This window comes from Actinia tenebrosa, unplaced genomic scaffold, assembly GCF_029948245.1.
Source record: "Actinia tenebrosa isolate PJP-AT-01 unplaced genomic scaffold, QUT_ActTen_1.0 PGA_scaffold11__36_contigs__length_13525064, whole genome shotgun sequence".
Classification (NCBI taxonomy): Eukaryota; Metazoa; Cnidaria; class Anthozoa; order Actiniaria; family Actiniidae; genus Actinia; species Actinia tenebrosa.
Window position 1 is genome coordinate 6,509,376 of NW_028292571.1, and position 26,571 is coordinate 6,535,946.

Genomic DNA, 26,571 nt, shown 5'->3' on the forward strand with positions numbered 1-26,571 from the left:
ATTTCTCTCTCGTTCGCTGCGTTCAATTGAACACTCGAAGATAAAATTCGTATCTCCGCGCGGCCATGTCCTATCCTCTATTTATTCTTTATGGGACGCCCGATGTGTACATATGTAACGCACTTTCTTAAAAGCAGTCAAATGAAACGAAGCAAAAGCAATCAAAGTAATAAAGGGAGTATCGGCTTTATTTTTAAAGATCTATGAAGAATATCAATTAATAAAAACGCCACGAAATGTTTGCCCAGTAAACGAAGAGGTTTTATTTCGTTGAACTCAAAAATGATACAATCCTATGATATTTAATTTATGTGTGTTTACCTAACCAGTTGCTCAGACCGCTTACTCTCATGAAACAGGATATATCTTGTGAACGTCAACTTTGAAACAAAAGAATTTGACAATTTTTGATCTTAATTTGAGTCGTTCAATGTTTTCCGCCGCCCAATATGACGTACGTTTATAACTCGCACGAGAGACCGCAACAAGAGCAACAAGAAGGAAAGGGATATTGATCTGGGAATTCATTGTTTTTTACGGTAAAGGCAGATATAGCAAAGCATTTACTTTTCACTCCAAATCACTGTGATGAAACAAAAACGTCCAGTAGTTTGTAATTACTTCCTTTCTAATCTAATTGCTTGCTCTCTAATCTACCCGGCGCCACAATAATCTGTTCCTTTGCAAGGCGGCAGAGCCTCTATGAAAGTTCTGCTAAGAGAGAAAAAACCCTGAAGAATGCAGCTTGCGGAAGATGCCTTGACGTTTCAATAAACGAACTATAAATATTAATTATTCAGCTTCACGAAATACCCATGATCAGTAATAACGGCACCACAATTTGACTCTCTTGGGAATGCTTGCAAACCATCAATATGCAAGGTAACGTAAGTAGGCGCCCCTATATGCAAGGTAACGTAAGTAGGCGCCCCTATATGCAAGGTAACGTAAGTAGGCGCCCCTATATGCAAGGTAACGTAAGTAGGCGCCCCTATATGCAAGGTAACGTTAATAGGCGCCCCTATATGCAAGGTAACGTAAGTAGGCGCCCCTATATGCAAGGTAACGTAAGTAGGCGCCCCTATATGCAAGGTAACGTTAATAGGCGCCCCTATATGCAAGGTAACGTAAGTAGGCGCCCCTAGATTACAACAATGAATCAATTTCTCTTGAAACTTTTACATTGATACCGCTTAATCCTGTAGATCACTACGGTGTTTGTTTCATGGCAGTAAAGTTAATTTTTCGAATTTGGTTTTCAACATTTCTCTGATATATTTACGTGACTGGTTTATGAAGTTTATGTCTGTAATGGCGCTTTCGGCTTATATTTGATAAAAGAGATCCTTGTAAATGAATCATGTAATACAACCAGCACTAGTAGTCAATAGATGTTTATAAACCCCTGCATGAATACATGATTGTTGCGAGATTTAACGTGCTTTTAATTCAGGCAGTGATCGCTAAACACTCTCGCTAAAACCGGTCTCAAAACACGGATAGACTCTTGTAAATCGTACATGTTTTAGTTTGATTTTTTCAATCTTTTACATTCACACAACCTTATTCGATATGTTCTATGTTTTAGTTTGCAGCAGTATACAATTCATATCATATATCATTCAACCGATGGCCTTTTATGGAAAGTGCCCCTATATGCAAGGCGCCCCTATATGCAAGGCGCCCCTATATGCAAGGTAACGTTACCAACCCCCCTCCGTTCTTTCGGAGACTCGGTAAGGTGAAATTCTTGAAAAAGGTTTTGCCAATACCGAAGAAACACAATTGAAGCCTCGAAAAGTTTATTGTTACTTACTTCTATTTCTCTAATACATTTAGCACGTACAGTTCCCTGATCCCAGAGGTGTTTTCTTCTTTCCAAAGGGTTTCATAATAACGCTGAAACTGCTCTTTGAAGACTCCGATAACTAAAGGTAAGTCACGCTATTGTGGTCGAAATAGTAGGCACCAAAAATTTTATTTCTTACTAGAGCGTTGTCGGAGAAAAATATTAAAATATAAATACCTTAGACACATTTCTCGAAATTTCTAAGTACTTTTTCTAGTTCTAAAAAACGAATGAATTGCCAAAATATATAACAAATATTATTATTTGTAAACCCCTTCCAAACTTTTAGAAGCATTACCGTAAGTTGCTACTCGAAGGAGCGACGGCTAACGGCTATGATTGCATCAAGGGAATTTTACCCCTATACACGTACGGGTCGAGTAATCGTAATAGCTATGAATCTTATGTGAATCTTATGAGTTATGTACTTATAAACCGGTTGTCTGTGCTCAATGACATTTCTTGTCATGTTACTTGTCTTGATGTCGTTTTATAGCCGCCATGTTTATCGAATGGACCCTTCCCAAACGTCTTAAATGCAAGGAGCTCATATTGAAATGAAATGATGCCACAGATTCGATGGAGAAATGTTTTTTTTTTTTGTTTGTTTGTTTGTTATTTTTTTTCTCCCCCAGTTGTAATAGATTGAGCATGAACGTATGCGTGGCCAGCGGTTTCACAACCGCATGGCATATTAATGAGTTGTCTTGATCAGCGTTGAGATACGCCATGTTGTTTTATTATCAGTGAAATAAAGAAGTTAGATTGAGTTCTTCACACCAGTAATTTCATGTTCGCCGTACGTCTAAGGAAATTTTGAGAAGGATTTCTTCAGAACTTCTCGCGGAATTTCCTGACTTCCTGACTTTGAAAAAATACTGATTTCCTGATTTTCTGGCAGTGGAAAATTACTGAATCTTTCAATCAAACATTTGGCATGTATCTGTCTTTCATTTAGTTTTGGGAATTTTTGCAACAAGAGGGCGTAATTTACTGTAAAGAAGTTGAATATTACCAAGCAAAATGTATGGCTGTTAGACGTTTCACTGAACCCCCTTATGACTTAATGTTTTCATTCAGCAAAATATTTTATTTACTTACATTATTTACATTTGTTAAGTCAACCGGCATCGTGGTCTCTATCTCTTGTGTTATCTATTCTACTGGTAATGATAAAAACTAGAGGGAAATGAACTTCCATGTCTTTATGTATCAATAAATGTAATTCTTTGTTTTACTTAAGAGTTCTTGATCACAGGTTTTGACATGCAAAGGTCAAAACTGATTCAGAACAAGACAACATGTTCGACAAAAGCATTAAAATAAAAGGTCTATTCAAATAACCTAAACATTACAAAACTGATGATCAATTGAAAAACAAATTCTTCATTTCAATATGCGCTTCCTAAGCATAACTAGCCACTTCTCTGTTGCTCTTTTTCTTCTTGTCTAACGTTTCGTAATGGTAATTGAACTGAGTGGAGTGCAATTTGGTCTGAAATCCAACGAGTGATGATTACAAAATTGCAAGACCGCGTGGCGGGAGTGCAATTTGTTAATCACAAGTTTGATTTCAGACCAAAGAATGATTGCACGACACGAAGTTCAATTACCACTTAATTATATCCATTTTAAAATCTCCTGCAATAATAAGACATTAAGGTGAATGCCTACTTTTTTTAAAAATATTAGACTTTTTTTAAAACTCGAACGTTCAAAGGTAGGCAGCCACCTTAAAACTTAATTTTAAATCACTCTGCTGGGAGCCAATCAGATGGTAGAATTCACCAGTGATTTCAAAATGGATGTAATTAACTCTCTAATTCTAATCTAATAAACTGTCTTTTAACTTCGATTTGAACTTTTGAATTGAACTTATCCACGGCCGACGGAAGCGTGTATCCACGGAAACGAGTTTGACTCATTAGCATGTTGGTGTTGTTCCAGTGTGCGTTTTTGACCTTGGTGTTCTCAGTTTTACGTTTTTCCTTTAGGTGACTCCAGAGAAAAACCCACTTCGTAAGCGACGCTCAATAGCTTAAGGAAGAAGAGGAAATTGATAAAGATGAAAAGAAATGCGGAAACTTTTTTTGAAACGTCACGAAGAAGCTTATCCCTTGGAGCCCTTACTTCAGAGGAGAAGGATGAAGAAGATAAGTCCGAAATGCTACTTCGTAAGCGGCGCAGTTCGGCAAATGCGAAAGACATGAGAAAACGAGATGGACCATTACTGAATAGCATATCCCATGGAGCCCTTACTTCAGAGGAGGAGGATGAAGAAGAGAAGTCCGAAATGCTACTTCGTAAGTGGCGCAGTTCGGCAAATGCGAAAGACATGAGAAAACGAGATGGACCATTACTGAATTGCATATCCCATGGAGCCCTTACTTCAGAGGAGGAGGATGAAGAAGAGAAGTCCGAAATGCTACTTCGTAAGTGGCGCAGTTCGGCAAATGCGAAAGACATGAGAAAACGAGATGGACCATTACTGAATTGCATATCCCATGGAGCCCTTACTTCAGAGGAGGAGGATGAAGAAGAGAAGTCCGAAATGCTACTTCGTAAGTGGCGCAGTTCGGCAAATGCGAAAGACATGAGAAAACGAGATGGACCATTACTGAATAGCATATCCCATGGAGCCCTTACTTCAGAGGAGGAGGATGAAGAAGATAAGTTCGAAATGCTACTTCGTAAGCGGCGCAGTTCGGCAAATGCGAAAGACATGAGAAAACGAGATGGACCATTACTGAATAGCATATCCCATGGAGCCCTTACTTCAGAGGAGGAGGATGAAGAAGAGAAGTCCGAAATGCCACTTCGTAAGCGGCGATGCAGTTGGGCAATTGCTAAAGACATGAGAAAGACAAATGAAACATTACAGAAAAGCTTATTCCTTAGAACCGATACTTCAAAGGAGGATGATGTAGAAGAGAAGTCCGAAGTGCGAAGTAGCTTGTCCGTTGCACCATATCGCGTTACTTCAGAAGGCGATAAAAAAAATTTTCTATTTCTTAAGCCATGGCCTCGTACAGTTATGGAAGACATGGGGATAAAAAGGAATGCAACATTTCAGAAGAGTACTTCAGAGGATGATGAAAAAGAGAATTCCAAAGCATCATGCAGATCAAAGCTTTCAAGGCTGTCTCCAACAGCGCAAAGAAAGCTCAAAGAAGACATTGGGACAAGTACAAAAAGAAGTGGACCAATAGTACTGAAGGCACAGAGTTCTGAGGATGAGGGAGAAGAGGAAATGTCGACGGTGTCGTCTTATAAGTATAGTAAGAAACCCATTGGTTTTGGTGCTTTTGGAACTTGTGTTTATTCAGGGGAGAACACAAAAGATCGCAGAAAAGTTGCCATTAAAAAAGTAAATTGCCACACACAAAGACAAATCCGTCAATATAAACGAGAAGTTAAATATCTTTTGGTTCTTAGTGGTTGCCCCAATATAGTTAAATATTTGGATGTTGTAGTGAAACAAAATGTTGTTTACATCATGTTGGAGCTGATGGAGGGAACACTGGAAACATTAGTAAACCAACCCAACCTTATGCATAACATCAAGTTCACTGAAGTTTGTTACGACATCATAAGTACCCTGCATTTCCTTCACAACCAGTCGAATAAGACCATTATCCACAGAGACATCAAACCAAGAAACATTCTCTTCGTTTCTTCATCAAGACTCATGCTAAAACTTGCAGACTTTGGTTTAAGTAAAATGCTAGACAGTGATTCCTCAAGTATAGGGTACAATGGTGGTACCAGATGCTGGATGGCTCCAGAAGTACACAGAAGTCTGGACCAATTCTCCACTGCGTCTGATGTATTTGCAGCAGGGCTCGTACTTCACTACCTGATGACATCCAAGAATCCATTTGAACCGACAGATGTGGAATGCACTAAAGAAAATCGTCTTTATGTGGAGCATAAAACTGTTGAAAACATTTTAAGCCAAAATTTGAATATTCAAAACTCCCTTTCCCCGGAGGTTGATCATCTCATTGACCAAATGTTGAAAGACGAAAAAGACCAGCGCCCTAATGCAGAGAAGGTGTTAGCCCATCCTTTCTTCTGGTCTAACCAAAAGAAAATGAAGTTTCTGGAAGCCACAGCAAACCAACCAGAAATCTTTCAAAAATGCACAAGTGACTTCAAGAAAGATCTCGCATTGACTCAGTTGGAAGCCCAGTTTCAAACAGTACGATGGTCAGAACAAAGTCCTACTATGGTATATATATACAGTAGGATGATGATGGCAGGGAGACGCAAGTACAACACCACTTCAGTAGCAGAACTACTACGTTTCATGAGGAACGCATATCAACATGTGTCAGAACCAGGACGCACAACTCTCTTCAAGGAATATCTCTTGAAAGACTTTATCTTCCAGAAGGAATTTAAATCACTATTAATTGATGTTTACGAAGTTGTTCAAAAGCATAAATGGGATCAAAACAAAGAGGAAATCGTGTGTATGATGTCGTCTTAGAAGAAGATATATCTTTATACTTGCCACCCTAGAACTGTGCAGGTTTTTAACAAAGGTGCATCACATGCACTGGTTGCAAGGGAAACTGTATATAAACTATTTTCATAGAAAAACTTGTACTGTATTCCAAACCTGTTTGGACTGTTAGAAGGACTATTAGCAACATAGCATGATCAAGTCATGATTGAGCACATAATTTTAGTTTCAAATTTACATTTTATAGATTTTACAAACATATATTTTTAGAGTAGTCAATAATCATAGTCTCGATGTTCATTAATAATTCATTGTACCCAAATGAATTAGATTATGCAATATTAATATTTTATATACCGATAATAATAGTTATAGTTAGGAAAAGCATGGTCTGTGTTCAAAACTCTTAGAAGTTTTTGATTTATAAACAAAATTGTCATTAGTTTAGAACTTTATAAGTAATATATACAGTATGAGTGGCCGTGTTTCAGCATTGTTATTACCAGTTGACAACATATTGTTGCCCGCTGAGAGCCATTGCCAGGGAAACATTGAAACTTGTTCATGTCCACGTGATACCCTCTAGCCCAATCAGAGTATAAGAAAAATGTACTTTGACAGTTTGTACATATATAACAGTTTATGATAAATTGTATTCATTTTATAACACTGAATATTTACATATTGATTAAAATACATTGAAATGGTAATCACAGTTGATGGGTTGAAGCCCCACTAGTACAGTAATAAAGTAAGTAAAATGAAGTTGTCAGCTTGAAGGGCTGGTTGGACTTGCGGGATGCCTGTGGTAATTCATTGTTTTGTATACTGCAATGTGAGCTAAAAACGAATCTCCTTGACCTGAAAAAAATGGAACATTTTTGTGAACACATCTTTACTTGAAAAGTTCTAGAAATTATGAATTCCTTGACCCAAGAGGAATTGTAAGTTTGGCATATCCTCTTGGTATTGGACCTCAAACTCTTGCTACCCAGCTCATCTTTCCCCATACTAATCCCAATGAAGGGAATCAAAGGTGGCATAGCAGAAGTGTCACTTGCCTCTCACCTCTGGGGTCTCGGACTCAATTCTCATGCAGGCTCAGCTTCACATGTGAGTAAAGTTTGTTAGGTTTTCCCCAGGTTCTCCGGTTTTCCTCCCTCCACAAATACCTAACACACTAAGTTATGTGAGTTAGTCTTGCCTTGACTTACATCAGCCTAGAGGTTTTTTCAGGGTTCAATATGTGAGTAAGCTGTGCCCTGACTTACATCAGTCCAGAGGTTGTTTCTAGTATACAGTAAGCCCAAAGGCTATTTCAGGATATAAAGTATTGGCTCTTAAATCGCATGCCTTTCCCCCGTGTCACATATTTCGAGCTGAAACCTGATGTCCTTTTTCCTGATCATTCCTGGGGTTCAATTTAACACAATTGCATGCAACAGTAGTCTTCTGGAACAGTGACTATAAGTAGTGTTGTCAAGTGAGTTGCTGTGCAGGAGACTATTCCAACAAAAGTTCAAGAAGATCTCTCATAGAACTTCAAGGCAAGCCGTGGATAATTTTAATTACAATAAATGATGTTATACCTGAGGCAGAGGTCGACAGCTCTACCCATTCCATTAACCATTTCTTTAATGCTTCTGTGTCCAAATTAGAAACATCTAGACCACGACGATGGCACAACTTCAAAATCAAAAGTATTCCATGAAAATTAAACTTTATGCAGACGTCCAGTTTACATCAATAACCAACTGTGCACCAGTAAAACATACCGGAAACCAGGAATATAAACAGGTACATAGACTTTTGCAAAGTCTGCCACCCTCTGTAAAGAGGGTGTCACCATTAAGCCTGGTTTTCACTAGCAGCTCAAGCACAAGTGCAAGCATAAGACATCAAACTTTTTTAATCTTTGTGCTTGTGCTTGCATTTCTCAAGCGTTTTTCTTGTGTTTGTATGGAGTCTTATGCTTGTGTCGCTAGTAAAAACCAGGCTTTAGATGCCTGGATACATTTAAGAGTATTTTCAAGGCTAGTGCATTCATATATCTGGGACAAAAAAAAGTGTCTACAATAGAAGTTGTACTAAGGGACAAGGACAAAAGAATTGTCATCTTACAGGACCTGGTTTCGGGGGGAGGGATGGTGTTAAGTGAAATCTTAAATTTAGTCCCCAAATATCTCTAAAACTAAAAGCCAAATCACAGAAATGAATGGACTGTCTGTCTGCATGTATGCTAACAAAAACTTATTTGTGCATAGAAATTGCCACTACAGACCCCCAGTATCGAGCATTTGAACAGGTCTCTGAGGCGGGAGGGGGTATGTACCAGTATTCACCACCTTAATTCATAAAATCGGGTCCCTATTTTGGACCGTTGTTTTGACCTCACCCCTAATTCATGTAGAGTACTATTTGTCACTCAAAATCGAGTTAATCCTCAAAACCACTCACCCTGCGGATCTTTTGATCATCTAGAGTTTCTAAACCCTCTCGTTTTAGGGCAAAATCTTCCTTGCGGATTGCTGTTATGCGCCTTTTTAGGTTTCCTCGTAACAGACGTCTTGGAAGCCATGGAAATATGAGCCAAGCTTGACTTAATTTTTTCTGTTCAAAAAATTGAATAAGCTGGACTGATAAGTACTATTTATAGCTTCAGAATTGGAGAATATTTCTGTAGAGTGCAACACTATAAACAAATAACATATAACTAGCAATATTTAGTACTAAATAGCACTGATGAAACAATAGAAAAACAAGATATATTGTACTAGTTTTGTACTATTTAGTACATTAGTGCTTGATAAACTTAGTAAGTACAGTTTAACAGATTTCATTTTTAAGATTAGGTCACCACAGAAGAGCCTGGCATGGAGTCAAAGCTTTTTTCTCCAAGATTTATTAACTTACCAAGTGGAACTTGGGCAACTCATTAAATCCAAGTTTATCTTCAGTAAACTTATCAGATGATTTCAGTAGTTCCTCATTTGTTGGATGGCCTTTGTTTATAGTCTGCCATTTTAAAAGTGCAAAGTTATAATAAATTATTGACAAAAACAATAGTTTAATTCTGTTTACAGACTTACTTAAAGTCCTTCATCTCCATATTAGTTTACTGCGCGATAAATATAGCCCAGGCAGCCCAACCATGAGGATCAAATGTGCTGACTTCTTTCTCAACAATTTTAGTGACCCAAAAACAAGTCTGAACAATGCTTGCCCTCTTTATCAATGTGCAAAATTTAAATTTGCACACACTTCAGTCTAAATGCATGCCATTTTTAGTGCAAAACCGTAATGGCTAAATAACTTTATGTTTGAGTTACTGGTGTGACAATTCCCTTAAGTAATGAACTCAGGGCGATTTAGCCATGCATTACGGGCGACCGAACCATGAATCCAGGCGACTTGAGTCTGGGCGAATGAACTCACAGGTGAATGAACTGTAATCGGGAGGAATAAGTCAACCTCTCACGACTTTGATGCTAGCTTTTAATTCACTTGCTTTGCTCTCAGAGAGTCTCAGAGAGGACAGCTTGGAGCAAGTCTAGATTTTGAGATGTGATGGTGGTTGCTATCATGATCAAGAGTATCACTGCAGACATGGGAGTGAAGTAATTTTTGGCAAATGGATTTTCTTTTTTTTTACATTTTTGCTAAAAGTAAATGTATACTCCATAGCGCCCTTTTGTCCTCACCTTTATAGAAACATCAAAAAGTTTTTCATATTCTTTGCCTGGTTCTTTACCCTTCTCTTGTAGAGCGTACCTCCCCACTTCTCTCACTAATGGTAAGTAGTGGCTTCTCCTTTTTGCTGCGTCATGTTTGATAAACTTCTCTTCTTGACTGGGGAGCCAGTAGTGGTGTGACAATAAATGCTTGGGGTACATGAAGCTGAAATTTTAAAACATTTTCCTTTCTGTAACAAACACATAATATCGTAATAACAGTTTGGATAGATAAATGAATGAACCAACGAATGAATGGACAGATGAACATAAGGTTGGATGGATGAATGAATAAGCATTTTGCATATAATTGAAGAAAACATGCAGGTGAGCTGAATGCAGTTACCACCATTTGCATTGCTATGTGGCCACCCCAGACAAAAATCGCGATATGCACTTTGCAATAGACTGCCATCAATCAAACAGGTTGATGTCATTTACATGTGTTTGGATCAGCCCAGATAGGCCCAGTGAGTGTGGCTCATAATACTTTGTAAACAATCGACAAGTTTTGGCGCCTTTTGAATCACACACGCGTGTAAATGATGTTGACATCAATGTGTTTGATTGACGGCAGTCTATTGCTTAGTGCATGTTGCAATTTTTGTCTGGGGTGGCCACATAGCAATGCAAATGGCGGTAAAGTACACACTCAGGTATTGGCAAAACACAAGAGATGAATTCAGGAGAAACACTAAGTATAGCAGAATGCTTCTGAAATGCTTCACAACTGCACCTGTATAGCACAGTAAGCATGTTTTTTACATATTTTATAAAATTCAGATAAACCTTATTCAGCACCAACATAATAGCATTATTTATAAAAGAGATTTCATAATGCATATAATGAAAGGCATTGCATTGACTAGAGCAACACCAGTGCTGCTCAGGTACTTACGCAATAAGTGGAGCAGCATATCCTATGAAAGGAATACAGAAGACGAAGACTGCAGGCAGTGTCTTAAGCAAATCACTTTTCATCTAAATTTAAATTGTAATCATAACTTAATAATAATAATAGTAACTAATTAACAATTATTAAATATTAGTGATTATCAGGGAATATTTACCGAGACACGAGTCTTCAAGCGGCGAGGTAAATATTCCCCAATAATCACTGAATCTGAGGCAAATAATAATTGTTTTAGTAAAAATACAGAGGTGATTCTTTCAAAAAAACAAAAAAGAAGAAGATAAAAGGCATTTTTTTCCGGTAACAGCAACAAAGCAGCTGGGCTCCATTTTGGATTTTCGCTCAAGGTGATTATCGTGTGAGTTTCTTGACCAATCAGCGCGCAAGATTTTCTATAATCACCTGCGTATTTTTACTAATAACAATTATTATTAGAAATAAAATAATTACTTATGAAGTGCAAAATCAAGTGATTATGATCCCAATGCGCGACACAATATAATATGAATCATGAAGTATTGCAAAAAGTAAAAATATATTTAGGGAATTATAGCATGGACAATAATAAAATAGTGGCTGTATTAGAAGCATCTAATGTACTATTGAATTGTTGCGCGCGTGCATCTGCGTGCCTGTCAATTCCCTTCCTGAAAAATAAGATCTCTCAATTCAAAATGTAATGAGATGAAACAAGATGTACAAAAAAAGGAAGATTGTGTAATAAGCTGAAAATGATCTCACGTTTAACTACCGTTTAGGCAAGCCCTTTACAGAAGTTGCATCAGTAATCGTATCTTACCTGATGTAGGTGAAGAGTTTCATCTACAGTAAGAGCATTCCAATCCTTTCCACTAGCCCTGAGCTTTTTCCTAATCGCAACTAAACGCTTAACATCTGATCCCAAGTCTTTACTGCCAGACACAAATTGTTTCATAACACGTCTAAACTGATGTAAGCTGCCATTTCCTTCGCTTTTGCCGTTGCCATTTTTTCGCGTTGATCTTGCTATTGAACTCCCGTGAACTTCGTTAATATGATACCAAGAAGACCCTAAAGGCCTTAGGAAAGTATATAAATCATTTCTTACTGAAATATTGGAGCCTGAAGGCAAATAAAATGAATGAGTTTTCATCAATTTTCTTGTAACTCTGACGGCCATCTTAGATATTTTGATTTTTATTGGCAAAACGACATCAAACCGATTGCTATCCGACGTTCTACCGAAGGCCTGGTAAATGATAGAAAGGGAAAACATTGAAATGTTTTATATGTTTTCTCTTGCAAATTGTTAAAAATAAAAAGCATATTTTTTAATTATTATTTTTCAGCAGTTTTCTTGTAATTCTGACCGCCAATGACCGCCAATAGGTATTTTGTTTTTGATGACCAAACGACATCAAGCCGATTACTTTGCGACAGTTATACCCAAGCTAAAAGTAGGAATGCCGAGGAATGCCTGGTTATAATAGCAATTAGTGTAAATGGAGAACGTACAGAAATGTTTTATATGCTTTGTCCTACAAGTTCTTGCTTTGTATTTTTACTGGCTTTTTTTCTTTGGAAGCAGAAGTATTTCTTTGCCCTCTCTTATCATAGGTGGTTCAAAATTTACCTCAGAAGATGGACTGACGGTCTTACAAATTACATGTCCCACAGAAGAATTAGCCAAAAAACTGTCTCATGCTCTTGTGGGCAAAAACCTCGCTGCTTGTGTGAACATTATTCCTAAAGTAATATCAATATACTCTTGGGATGGAAAGACTGAAGAAGACAATGAAGTATTAATGATAGTAAAGACAAAGATAAGCTTTGTTGGAAAAGTAGTCCAATTTGTCAAGAATATGCATCCTTATAAAGTTCCCGAGGTCATTAGTTTACCTATACAGGATGGAAATCAAGATTACTTGCAGTGGGTTGCTGATGCTGTAAGATGAGAATGGGGTTTGGATGACGTTTTTAATTCAAAAGATATAGTGGGATTACCTTTAAACATTTAGTAGATTATTAGATTTTTACTTTGTATTAGTGGTATGATATATTGGCCGATATATATATACAGGTACTATGTTAGTTTAGTAAAAATACACAGGAGATTATTGAAAATCTCGCACACTGAATGGTTGAGAAACTCACGCTATCACACAGTAATCACCTCCAGCGATAATCCAAAATGGTGGCCAGCCGCTTTGTTGCTGTTACTGGAAAAAATGTCTTATATTTTCTTTTTTTTCTCTTTTTGAAAGAATCTCCTGTGTATTTATATTAAAACAATTATTTGCCTCAGCCTCAGTGAATATCGGGGAATATTTACCTCGCTGCTTGAAGACTCATGTCTCAGTAAATATTCCCCAATATTCACTTCGCCTTCAGCGAATAATTGTTAAGTAAACATTACAAATTGTGCATTTTAATTGCATGCTAATGCTACTATACATTATATCAAATTCCTGGACAACAGGTGACTGAAGGTGATGATAAACATAGAATCAAGGCTTTTTGTCATTGGAGGAAAGCAAGGGCGGATCCAGCCAAAATTTTAGGGGGGGATAATTGAGTTTAGAGGGGGGCTAATTGAGTTTATTCCGTCAACACGACGGAAAACAATATAAAAAAGCATCATTTTTTCATGCTGAAGGGGGGGGGGGGGGGGCTTCAGACCCCCTTTGCCCACCCTGGATCCGCCCTTGGAAAGGAGTAAAGTCGAGTTTTGTTATCTTGAACACAGTATATCTCAAGCTTACTGTTATCTAGCCTATGTTCACTGACGATTATTTTGAGAGAAATTATATACAGGCTGAAATTATACTACCTGTACATTTTATCGAAAGTTGAATTTCACTATGGACTTGGCACTAACTTTCTGCCCAGAATATCTTGAACCCCTGCTATTTCAAACTCCATTTTTGGTAATCTAAGACAACTGGCCTACTCTTGATTACCATATCCATTTTGCCCTTGCCTTACAATAGGTCTTTTAATTAACTAACTTGCAAAAAAATGCTAGATTTTAAATCCTATCAATGTCAACTGCTCTACCTTGTGAAGGTTGTAGAGGTCTTGCTAAGCAATACTGTCAGATACAATTTGGAGGCAATCTTCAAAGAAATCATACTATGTCGCATGGATAGATGAATAAACTTTATTTGTACACAGATTTAAAACACTAAAACAAAGACTAGAGTGCTTTACCATTGAGCCATTTATCCATGGTATCTTTTGGCTACATAAACTGACACCTATATCTGGAACAGTGCCTGGGTTGAAAGCCCGGGGGGGGGGGGGGGTACTCCCCTATATTTGCTATACGGGTATGTGCCGTGCTATACGGGTATGTGCCGTGCTATACGGGTATGTGCCGCCCTATAGGGTATGGTTTTTGGGCTTTTGGGTCTGGGGTAGGGTATCATTTTTTGACATTTTGTCTGGGATAGGGTTAACGATTTGGTCATTTTTGTCTGGCGAATAGGCTACGCTTCCTGCCGGCACAAAAACAATAAAAACATTAGTAAATATTGATTGCAATCTATTGAAAAACTGTCTTTTAGTCTGGGATAGGGTGTACAATTCTTAGTTTTAGTCTGGGGTAGGGTATGTAAAATCAAAATTTCAGGTCTGGGATAGGGTCAGGGTTTTGAGGTCCTGGCAGTACACCCCTACCCAAGTTGGGGTGGTAGTAACCCCCCCGGTGTTGAAAGTTGCCTAAATTCTGTCTGACTCCCTTGTATACCTTGATAATAAATCAGTTATGCACTAGTCAATTGAAACACCAGCCCGAGACTCCAGGGACAGGCATGCAGGGGTTACATTTGCCTCATGCATAAGGTCTCATGGGCGATTAACGAAACTAATACTGAAGAGTAGCAGGTCTAAGGAATGGAGTTTCGGTTTGAGGAGATGGTAAAATGGCAAAAACGAAAAAATAGAATAATAAAACGTGAAAATTAAGAATAGAATTGCATAAACGAATATAAAGATGGAGCAAAGTAACTGAATAAGGCAATAACTAGGAAGGTGAATCTAATAAAAATCAAGAAGTTACATGTATCTGTGATTATTCTCCCCTATCTCTGTTACTGATAGACATTGCCTCCATCCAATAATTTTCCTCTTGGCCAAGAAGTCTTACTTCATCCCACAAGAAGTCATTTCATGACATGTATATTTAATAACTAACCAATAACTAAAAAGCACCTGCTGTCAATCAAACTAGCATTATTTTGTTTATTGGGTTTCCTGTGTGCGTCCTAGTCTCTCACGTTCAGGACTAATCAAAATGGCGGATGAGAAGTGACAGTGTTCCAATTTGTCTTTTATTTAAAATGTTGATGTTCCAACGAGTGAGGACTAGAAATATTATCTTTTCTGTAAACCGCTATTCCTTAAGAAGTGGCCAAAGGCTGATAGCAGATGCAAGTGATAAATCTAATCCTGAAGGCCCAAAGAATGGCAACACAGCCAAAAAATTACTCCAGAAGATGTCGAACACTTTTAATGCAATTCCTTCTACAATCCAGGAGAAAAGTGAGAAGATAACTAAAGCGTCTCTAAATAAAATATCTGGTTCTATTAGTGCCTTTGATGACTTGCTAGGGATAACAGAGGTAAGGAATGCACAATCGAAAGTTCGAGAAGCTGAAAATAGATTCATGGATTTGAGGAAACAAGTACAACAGGCTGAGAAAGAATTGGAACTTGTTCGTGCTCATCTTAATGATGTCCGTAAACGACTTGATCGTGTGTCAAGGGACGATGAACGTTATCTTTCACTGGCTACAGAGGAGCATGAAACACTCTTAGAGGAGAAGAAACTTAAGGCATCTCATGCTGAATTAGAGAGTCAGGAGAGGGATCATTTCGCATTGCTTTCTGGGATAGTTCGGGAGTCGCATGAGAAAGAAAGACAAAGAGCAGAAAGAACAAAGCATTGGTCTGTTATTGGGTCTCTGGTTGGAGCTACTCTTGGTAAGTTGTGCAAAAATAATCTAATGTGTGATTCCAGAAAATATCCATACCTCAGCATGGAGTAAATTGGAAATTCCCAGGGGGTGGGGGGTCAGAGGAAAATAAAATTACAAGGTTTGTTGAAGAAAATTGGAAATTCGAGGGGGATGGGACTTTTTTCAAAGTTTCTCCATAGACCTTTTTTAGAGATAGAAAACATGGTGCATTGTGGTTTAGCTTAGGTACAAACATCATGCCTTATATGGTGTTGTTTGTACTGAATCTAGACCACAATGTATACTGTTTATTGACAGAAAAGGTCTATGGTGGGGTATAGGAATTTTCAACAAAAGCTCAATAGAACATGCAGTCTGACCGTAATTGGTGCGAATGTCCTGTAAAGACTGGAAGGAAATCAATATAATGGACTTTGATGACATCAAATTGAATATATCACATAGTACCATGTTTATTTTGATGAGAATAAATACCTTTGTTTTACCCCACATATCCTCAACCCTATGTAACCTATATGAGGAAAAACCTCTTTTTCCAGTTGACTTGACTGTTGCATGAGAAAGGTCCAGTGTTCTTACCAGGCCATTGCGGGAATCGCACATAAAAAACAGAAATGGCACACAAATGTCAACTCTATGCGCCCCCAAGGGCGCGTGAATTTTCCAAAGAATGCTTCCTTATACTTTTAAAAGATTTACTTTCGAAATGATAAAAGTCGCATTATATTTTCAATAAACAAGGTGAAAGTCCACATGAAACGCCACAAATCGAACATAGCCGCCATCTTGTATTCAACTTGCCAAGAAGTCTGGGACTAGTCTGTATTAACTGACCTCGTTTATTGAAGGCTCAAGTATGGCTGCCCAGCGAAAGTTTATTAAGTTGTCATTACTAATAAAACTGTATGTCTTACATTGTTGTTGATTTGCAACAGAGTTACTGGCAAAAAACATTATTATCTTTAACTTTGTTTTAAGATTTTGAAAAATGGCCCATCCAGTTTTCTGAATGGCCCCTAAATTTTGGATTGGTGGGTCCTTCGACCCCCTGAAAGAAATTCCTGGTCAGAACACTGAAGGTCCATACATGTGTCTCTTAGAGCCCATGCAAATAAGTCATCGAAAACGTGTTCAGATATTTGTAATTCATGGTGATGTGATTGCATAATGAAACAAGTTTATATTTTGGACTAGTATGTTTAACCCCCCCCCCCCCCCCCCCCACCTGAGAGAGCTTGTCTCAGGCTGTATCTCAGTGTTAACATGTCCTGGGATTGGTGAGATTTGGAATTAAAAGTTTCAAGCGCACACACACTCTAGGTCGGATGACATAGAATTTGCAAAAGGAAAATTTTGTCCTAAAAAATTTTAATATTCAAACTGATAAAATCAAAAACTCTGTGGTGAAATTTCTTCAAATTTTGCATATGGCTTTTGGTTCGTGGTCTTTGGCTGTCTGGGTTTACTTGCTGTCATATTATAGCGTTAATTTTTTTAAAAATTCATAATTGTGATTGTATGTGAAGGCACAAAACACTTTCCAGCCCCCAAAAGCAATGGCAGATCCAGATCCCCCCCACCCGGATCTGCCCTTGATAAGGACATCTGCATAAGGAAGCTGTACTGTATGTAGTCCTAAATATACTTTTTGAAGTTCTTGACTGAATTTGTTATTGCTATCTGTAGGTGTTATCAGCTCTTCTCTAATCAATTACCTGAGACTAAAAGAAGTCAAAAGTTCTGTGAAAGGAACAGGAGAAGAACTGATGGAAAAAACTACTGAACTCCTCAATATCCTGACATCCCAGGACTCAAAACTGGCAGCAAACAGCAGTGAACTCAAAGAAGCGTTTGCAGCACAGAACAAAGAGGTCACTGATAAATTAGAAGATGTAAGAGAAGCAATTGATACATACGCTTTGAGTGCGTCAATTGGCTCAGATGTTGGTACTATTGAATCAGGGATTAGTCTTAAGACCTTGACTTCTCAACTCAGAGAACTTGTTCAGCTTCAATTGGCGGCAGAAAGGGAAAGAGTGGAGAGAAAAGCAGATTCTGCGACCTCGGATTTCTCAACCGATCTTCAGAGCGAAATTAAAGAAATTAAAGAAGAAAATAGGAAAATTTATGAAGAACTTAATTTAGGAATTGAAACTATTAACAAAAAAATTGGCTCTCAGTCTGGTAATGAAATATCGTTAGAGGAGAAAAATGTAGATGCTATCACAGAAGTTTCTATGAAAGAAAAATACTATGAATCTGTAGCTCGTGCGGAATACTGGTCTAAGGCACAAACAATTGGTTCTATTGCAAGTATTGTTGCAAGTACGTTAGTATTGATTTATGAAATTTCAAAATAAAGGGATATTTTCAAGGAGAAATGACAATACAAAGGAATAGATTGTTTTAAAATTGGACGTTTATCATAGGGTGTTGAGAAGAAACACCAGTCTCGAGCTCAAAAACAAGCTTAGATTTTCGAAAATGGAATCCAAATGGACAACTAAATCTTATCGATATTAAAAGGTCATTACTTTATTCAGCAATGGAAGGAGCTGGGAAAATATAGATCGTACTAACTGAAAATAGTGTAACTTTCCTACTAATTTGGACATTAAATATTCTGCCCCTATAAAATCTCTACTCAAGCTCTTATACTAATGTCCTTTCCTTTGTTGTGCTTGAAGCCTTCTCAGTTTTCCTTTATAGCTACCTTGCACCTACTAACTTAGAGACCCACCCCCTGAAATTGTGCCTTCGCGCGCTCCTCGCGCGGGAAGTTTTGTGGTTGGTATGTATAGGAAATCTCTAGTACAATAAGCCTGAAACGAGATGACGTTTTACCCGACCATATTCCTTTTCAAATTGTTTTTTTTTTCCCCTTTAATTATGACTATTGTTCCTGTATTCTCTAAGGGATCAAAAATTTTAATGTGAAAGAATTTTAAAAACTATTATGGTATAGAGTCGGGGGTAAAACGTCATCTCGCTTCAGGCTTATTCGGAATTTATAGGTACGAGTGATGTTTTGAAAGTTTTTTGAGAACTTTCAAAACATCACGAGTATCTATAAATTCCAATTTGTACGAGAAAATTGTGCGATTTTTTCGTTAATAATACACTCAACAAAATTGAGGAAAATTGAGTACAATTGAGGATTTTTTAAATTGTACTCCTCTTGTCCAATTAGAATCGAGTAATTTAGTTGAGTGTATTATAAGATATAAAAGTGCGCGGCTGGAGCGCTTTTGGATTCTATTAATTCTCGTTGGGATGAAATACCTCAGTTATTGGTGGTATAGGAGTCTGTGGCGCGCGTATATAACGACACTTTTCAGCCCGTCGATCCTGATACATCCATGATCTGTCTGTAAACACGTTTACATTGGGACACGTGTGTATGTTGACAACGCCTATGGATTTTTTACGATCAGGAGCCGGCGCATGCGCATTGGTAGAACCTGATTTGGAAAACCCACTCATCGATATATCTGCGACTGTCGATCTTCTGTGAATCAAAAGACTCGATGGGGAAATCTCAGGCACTGGTTTCTCAATAAATGCTTTGATTTTTGTACGTAGGGCATTACATTCTGTTTTCCAGGCTGCTAGGTTTTTCTTGGTCAAGGTATTGTCTTCGGATTTCGCGGTTGGTGTGGTTTGTTCGGGTTTAGTCCAACACTTCAAGGGTGATGTAGAGTTGTCAAAATCTTGCCCATGTTCCTTGTCTTCGTGTTTCGATCTTACAGACAAAGGTGGGAATGTGTTGGAAGAAAAATATTTTTCCAAAATTTCATTGGTTGGGACTCTCGTGTCTGAAGGATGGTGATGGCGGACCACGGTGTCGACCCAGGCCGATCTTGTCGAAGCATGGGTCGCATCTATGCAAAGGTTTTTCTCAATGCGTTTTTCAATATCCTTTAAAGTCTCCTCGGTATGTTTGTGCTGTGATTTTGTAGTCTCTTGGTTCTCGTGGTTTTCAAGATGAGATAAAACGGTCGTGACTCCTTCATTCCCTCCTTGCGCCAACTCATAAGTATTTGTTGACATTCCTCCGACCGTGACACGATTCTTCTTTTTTGGTATGGCTTTCGCTCTTACTCTGGTACTTGACGTAACTCTAATATCCTTTATTTCTGGAGCCAGAATACCTTGTTCGATATCTTCCTTCCGCTCATGATCCACCGCATGCAATTCCTTCGGAACTTCGTCCCTTTTCTTAAAATATTTTACTGAAGTAACGCCAGGAACAATTCTGGGCATCATTGACGCACTTTTAGAATCCCCTGACCTGAATCCGATCCTACTTTTTATCTGAAGTTCCAATTCTCTTTGAACATTCTTTTCGTATATCTCTTGCTTCAGTTTTTCTAACACCTCGTATTTATTATACGGTTTGTATTCCAATTTCCAGCAATGACTCTCAGTACTAGTTTTACGAATCCCAGGCCTTCTTTCGTTGATTGGAAGCGGAAGTTGTCGTTTATGTTGGCTATATTGATTGTTATCCAATGGATTAGATCCATAAGTAGATGTATTAAATCTTAACTTGTAAGATTTTTTCTTCCAAGTTTGGCCAACTTCTTTAGCAGTCATTTTGTCGTCGTCTGACTTATCTTTCATTGCCATGTTTTGCTCTTCAATGACATCCAAAGATTGTTTCATTTTTACAAACTCCATCAGATGGAATCGGACGCGGACTAGACTCTTCACATTAGTTAACTGCGCCACAAATCCTATCCCGTGTGTATAACGTAACTGATTTCCTCAATGATTTCAAATAACTAAAGTTTTTCCTTTAGATGACCTCTCGATACTCTACATCCACAGAAACGTATTTTTAAGAACTCAAATCTGTAGTTATGAACCCTGTTGTCCGGGGACAATCACTGAAATAACGCGCGCGAAGTGTTGTTCAAGTTCTTGTCCAAATCTTTTCAAATAACGGCGTCAAAAGCACTCATTCAGCGACATCTTCAGCGAGGATTGTTCTGACGTTATTTTCTTTTCAAAATCAGACTGACGCTTGGTAAAAATTAAACTTGAAGGTTCCTGCTGAAGTTTTTCAGCGTATAACAAAACATATGTACCGTTGGTACTTAACCTCTAACTTTCTTACTCGAATTACAGCCAAGCTATAGTCTACGAAAAGAAAAGGTTACGGATATTTATGACAGATTTTTCATCAAATCCATAATACTTAACAAATTTTGTATTCATTAAAAGCATCCTTCGTCGTGGAGGAATTCATATAATTCGTGCTTTCTTATAAGTAATGATGCTTGCTATTGTTCAATTCATTTACAAATAATCTATATCTTTTACAGAGTAATGGCATTTTTTATATTTGTTTAATTGAAGGCCAAATATTATTTCTTTAACTTTTATTTAAATATTATTTCTTTAATTGAAGGTCAAATATTATTTCTTTAACTTTTATTTAAATATTATTTCTTTTATTGAAGGTCAAATATTATTTCTATTTTTGATGATGAAGGCAGCTGGTATGAGTTGTTGCAGGATATAGAGGTCTTCTCTGATTGGCTGAAAGTAAACGGGGCCATATGTAAAAAAGATCGCTTTTATAAATACAAACTATTTCATAATCGAGGCTGCATAATACTAACTTGAAGCATAGTTAATAGACTACACCTTTTGCTGTTCATTAACCGCAAAGGAATATTCATTCAAGCGAAAAAGCATTATCATTAGCGCGAAGAGGCACACAATAACGCGAACGGAGTTTCAAGAGCGCGATGGAACATTCATTAAGGAATTTAGCATAACATTGGACAATCATGAATATGTTTGTGCAGGTTCATTAGCGTTTTCGAAGTTTCATTAGCGCCTTTGTGCAATCAATAGACAAAACCACACATTCAATAACGGTTTTTGGACATTCATTAGCGCAATACATTATTACTTTACTTTTTACACGGGAATTGTAGGATTTTAGCTTTCTTTACATTTTTTACAACCCATGAATATAACCGTTCTTTACAAAGAAAACATGGCGTTAGGTATTGAAGAAAGAAGTGTATTTATCCTTGAATTGCTTCTCTATTCATACATCTGGGAAGATAGGTTTGCATGTGGTTGTACCACTGCATGCATTTTTGTTGCGTGATAACATTTATGTTTCTTGTAGTCGCTCTAAGAAGCAATCTTTTTCTTAGCTCTCCGAGTGGAATGCCTTGCCTTCTAGCTAAAATCCTACAATTCCCGTGTAAAAAGTAAAGTACTGTAATAATGTATTGCGCTAATGAATGTCCAAAAACCGTTATTGAATGTGTGGTTTTGTCTATTGATTGCACAAAGGCGCTAATGAAACTTCGAAAACGCTAATGAACCTGCACAAACATATTCATGATTGTCCAATGTTATGCTAAATTCCTTAATGAATGTTCCATCGCGCTCTTGAAACTCCGTTCGCGTTATTGTGTGCCTCTTCGCGCTAATGATAATGCTTTTTCGCTTGAATGAATATTCCTTTGCGGTTAATGAACAGCAAAAGGTGTAATAACTTTGCTTGAACAAGACGCCCTACAAGCGTTCACTGGGTTGCTTGTATCATGCCAGAGGCCTAGTTGTAATGTTAGTCAAAAGAAAGTGGAATGGTTCACAGAAAAAATGATTTCGTTTAACTTTTAAGACGATATTTGCAGGTTCTGTACTTTTTTAGGCCACTAAATAAACAGTTTTGCGTTATGCATGTCACACTACTTGTGAATTTGATCTTGCGGCGTGACGCAACAAGATCAAATATCGCAATGTTCTCTGTCAGAATCACCAAAATAGTGCAATAGTACACAGAAGTCTTCACGGCACCACCCACTAGTCCTTTGTGGGCATATGACGATCCAAGTGCAGTAAATGTTCTTGTCAGTAAACTTTGCCAGGAAAGATAGGAAAGCATAGGTCTAGTTTTCGCGGATCGATATATTACTGATAACGTCTGATCGAACTAATCCAAATGGCTAATTATTACAAAGGAAAAACGCTATGAAAGAAAGATGCAAACGTGCGCGCATTGGACTGATTGTTACACCTTCACCGTAAAACCTTTTCCTATTGGCTAGTAAATCTCGTGGGCATTTACCGTGGCTTTTCAAATATTTAAGCGCGCCAAAATGCAAATGATGCACACTTGCTGCATGGACTTCGGTTAGGTGAGTAAGAAAGGTTATTTTCTTTTGCAAAAATAATAATTTTACCTTCAAAATGACTAGAAAACTTACAATTAATAAACCACTTCGTAAAAACAATAATATTTTTAACTTATCTTCGGACATTCGTTTTGAAAAGTTTTGGAAAACTGAGAAAATTTGCACAAACGATTCGTAGCCCTCGACGAGCAAACATCGTGCACGCTTCAAAATGCGAAGGAATAATCCCCTTCTGTGAGTTTTAGTTTGGTTGCTTCTTTGACAATGTATAGAGAAACACTAGATATAAACACTAATAAGTATTGCAATGCACTCAATTTTGTTTTGAAAGGACAAGTAGTATGAGAAGTAGGAATTTTCAAAGCACTGAGTTCGGAGAAGTTTAACGCCATATTTTAAATTACTTTCACATGGAACATTAAAACTCAAAAGTCGTCGAGGTAGAGAGGAAAAATGTTTGCGAGTTTTCATTGCAGTTTATTTTGGGGCTGTTTTAAGGCCGAACATATTTTGAAGATGGCTTCTATTTTATCTCCTAAAACAGCCCCACATATCCACTGTAATACAAACTCGATCCTGTTTTTTCCTCAACCTTGAAACTACTAAAAACTATTGAAAATAATTTAGAAGAATTACTAGATATTTGTTTTTCTTTCTTTTGTTACAGCTATATATCTCGTAAGATAAATTCATAAGGATTTTACTTATATCGTAAACAATGTAGAAAAATAGTAAGTACATCGATTATCCGAAATATAAAATATTAATCCATCAGCATTAATTAATACTTGCGCCCTGTACGACTATTCGATTTGACAGTAGATTATCATATAGTTCCGATACATAATAGATCATTAATCCATTAACAATAATTAATACTTACGCACTGTACGACTATTCGATTTGACAGTAGATTATCATATGGTTCCGATACATTATTAATCCATCAGCATTAATTAATACTTGCGCACTGTACGACTATTCGATTTGACAGTAGATTATCATATAGTTCCGATACATAATAGATCATTAATCCATTAACAATAATTAATACTTACGCACTGTACGACTATTCGATTTGACAGTAGATTATCATATGGTTCCGATACATTATTAATCCATCAGCATTAATTAATACTTGCGCACTGTACGACTATTCGATTTGACAGTAGATTATCATATGGTTCCGATACATTATTAATCCATCAGCATTAATTAATACTTGCGCACTGTACGACTATTCGATTTGACAGTAGATTATCATATAGTTCCGATACATAATAGATCATTAATCCATTAACAATAATTAATACTTACGCACTGTACGACTATTCGATTTGACAGTAGATTATCATATGGTTCCGATACATTATTAGTCCATCAGCATTAATTAATACTTACGCACTGTACGATTATTCGATTTGACAGTAGATTATCATATGGTTCCGATACATTATTAATCCATCAGCATTAATTAATACTTACGCACTGTACGACTATTCGATTTGACAGTAGATTATCATATGGTTCCGATACATTATTAGTCCATCAGCATTAATTAATACTTGCGCACTGTACGACTATTCGATTTGACAGTAGATTATCATATATTTCCGATACATAATAGATCATTAATCCATTAACAATAATTAATACTTGCGCACTGTACGACTATTCGATTTGACAGTAGATTATCATATAGTTCCGATACATTATTAATCCATCAGCAACAATTAATACTTGCGCACTGTACGACTATTCGATTTGACAGTAGATTATCATATAGTTCCGATACATTATTAATCCATCAGCATTAATTAATACTTGCGCACTGTACGACTATTCGATTTGACAGTAGATTATCATATAGTTCCGATACATTATTAATCCATCAGCATACAATTAATACTTGCGCACTGTACGACTATTCGATTTGACAGTAGATTATCATATGGTTCCGATACATTATTAATCCATCAGCAACAATTAATACTTGCGCACTGTACGACTATTCGATTTGACAGTAGATTATCATATGGTTCCGATACATTGTTAATCCATCAGCATTAATTAATACTTACGCACTGTACGACTATTCGATTTGACAGTAGATTATCATATGGTTCCGATACATTATTAATCCATCAGCATTAATTAATACTTGCGCACTGTACGACTATTCGATTTGACAGTAGATTATCATATAGTTCCGATACATAATAGATTATTAATCCATTAACAATAATTAATACTTACGCACTGTACGACTATTCGATTTGACAGTAGATTATCATATGGTTCCGATACATTATTAATCCATCAGCATTAATTAATACTTACGCCCTGTACGACTATTCGATTTGACAGTAGATTATCATATAGTTCCGATACATTATTAATCCATCAGCATTAATTAATACTTGCGCACTGTACGACTATTCGATTTGACAGTAGATTATCATATAGTTCCGATACATTATTGATCAATCAGCATTAATTAGTACTTGCATACTGTACGACTATTCGATTTGACAGTAGATTATCATATAGTTCCGATACATTATTAGTCCATTCAGCAATAATTAATACTTACGCACTGTACGACTATTCGATTTGACAGTAGATTATCATATAGTTCCGATACATTATTAATCCATCAGCATTAATTAATACTTGCGCACTGTACGACTATTCGATTTGACAGTAGATTATCATATGGTTCCGATACATTATTAATCCATCAGCATTAATTAATACTTACGCCCTGTACGACTATTCGATTTGACAGTAGATTATCATATAGTTCCGATACATTATTAATCCATCAGCATTAATTAATACTTGCGCACTGTACGACTATTCGATTTGACAGTAGATTATCATATAGTTCCGATACATTATTGATCAATCAGCATTAATTAATACTTGCATACTGTACGACTATTCGATTTGACAGTAGATTATCATATAGTTCCGATACATTATTAGTCCATCAGCATTAATTAATACTTACGCACTGTACGACTATTCGATTTGACAGTAGATTATCATATAGTTCCGATACATTATTGATCAATCAGCATTAATTAATACTTGCATACTGTACGACTATTCGATTTGACAGTAGATTATCATATAGTTCCGATACATTATTAGTCCATCAGCATTAATTAATACTTACGCACTGTACGACTATTCGATTTGACAGTAGATTATAATAGAGTTCCGATGCATTATTAATCCATTAGCTATAATTAATACTTGCGCACTGTACGACTATTCGATTTGACAGTAGATTATCATATAGTTCCGATGCATAATAGATTATTAATCCATTAGCAATAATTAATACTTGCGCACTGTACGATTATTATTAATTACATTATATTATACTATTTTATGGTGATTATTATATATCATGATTTGATGCTATATATTATTATTGTTATATATTATAATTGTTATATATTATGATTAATATATATT

General features: G+C 36.9%; 3 protein-coding genes across 3 annotated transcripts in view; 2 read left to right on the forward strand and 1 right to left on the reverse strand.

Annotated features, from left to right (window-relative positions):
• LOC116304447 (uncharacterized) overlaps positions 1 to 7,027 on the forward strand; it is a 41,885-nt gene extending 34,858 nt beyond the window's left edge. Inside the window, exons 2-3 of the mRNA XM_089027432.1 lie at positions 1,840 to 1,934; positions 3,844 to 7,027. Of these exons, the coding sequence (XP_088883558.1) occupies positions 3,915 to 6,341 (2,427 nt within the window). The 5' untranslated portion in view covers positions 1,840 to 1,934; positions 3,844 to 3,914 and the 3' untranslated portion in view covers positions 6,342 to 7,027. The remainder of the gene's footprint in view (positions 1 to 1,839; positions 1,935 to 3,843) is intronic.
• Positions 6,939 to 12,119, reverse strand: LOC116304448 (LETM1 domain-containing protein 1). The gene is made up of 7 exons (XM_031714184.2): positions 11,761 to 12,119; positions 10,947 to 11,029; positions 10,019 to 10,214; positions 9,231 to 9,332; positions 8,775 to 8,927; positions 7,907 to 8,003; positions 6,939 to 7,178 (listed from the first exon to the last, which is right to left on the reverse strand). The coding sequence occupies exons 1-7, from the start codon at positions 12,091 to 12,093 to the stop codon at positions 7,087 to 7,089; spliced, it is 1,056 nt and encodes a 351-aa protein (XP_031570044.1). The 5' UTR covers positions 12,094 to 12,119; the 3' UTR covers positions 6,939 to 7,086.
• Positions 12,120 to 15,229: 3,110 nt separating this feature from the next.
• On the forward strand, positions 15,230 to 18,457 carry LOC116304449 (uncharacterized). The gene is made up of 2 exons (XM_031714185.2): positions 15,230 to 15,923; positions 17,606 to 18,457. Exons 1-2 carry the CDS (start codon positions 15,242 to 15,244, stop codon positions 18,277 to 18,279), a joined length of 1,356 nt encoding a protein of 451 aa, XP_031570045.1. The 5' UTR covers positions 15,230 to 15,241; the 3' UTR covers positions 18,280 to 18,457.
• The last annotated feature ends 8,114 nt before the right edge of the window (positions 18,458 to 26,571 follow it).

Bases quoted from the DNA above. Each gene is read 5' to 3' on its own strand.
- LOC116304448 (XM_031714184.2), bottom strand. From the start codon at position 12,093: ATGAAAACTCATTCATTTTATTTGCCTTCAGGCTCCAATATTTCAGTA. The intron at 11,030-11,760 runs GTAAGATACGAT...ATTTAAATTTAG, and splicing joins AAACTCTTCACCTACATCAG to ATGAAAAGTGATTTGCTTAA. The intron at 9,333-10,018 runs GTGAGGACAAAA...TTAAAATGGCAG, and splicing joins TTTTTGATGTTTCTATAAAG to ACTATAAACAAAGGCCATCC.
- LOC116304449 (XM_031714185.2), top strand. From the start codon at position 15,242: ATGAGAAGTGACAGTGTTCCAATTTGTCTTTTATTTAAAATGTTGATG. The intron at 15,924-17,605 runs GTAAGTTGTGCA...TGCTATCTGTAG, and splicing joins TCTGGTTGGAGCTACTCTTG to GTGTTATCAGCTCTTCTCTA.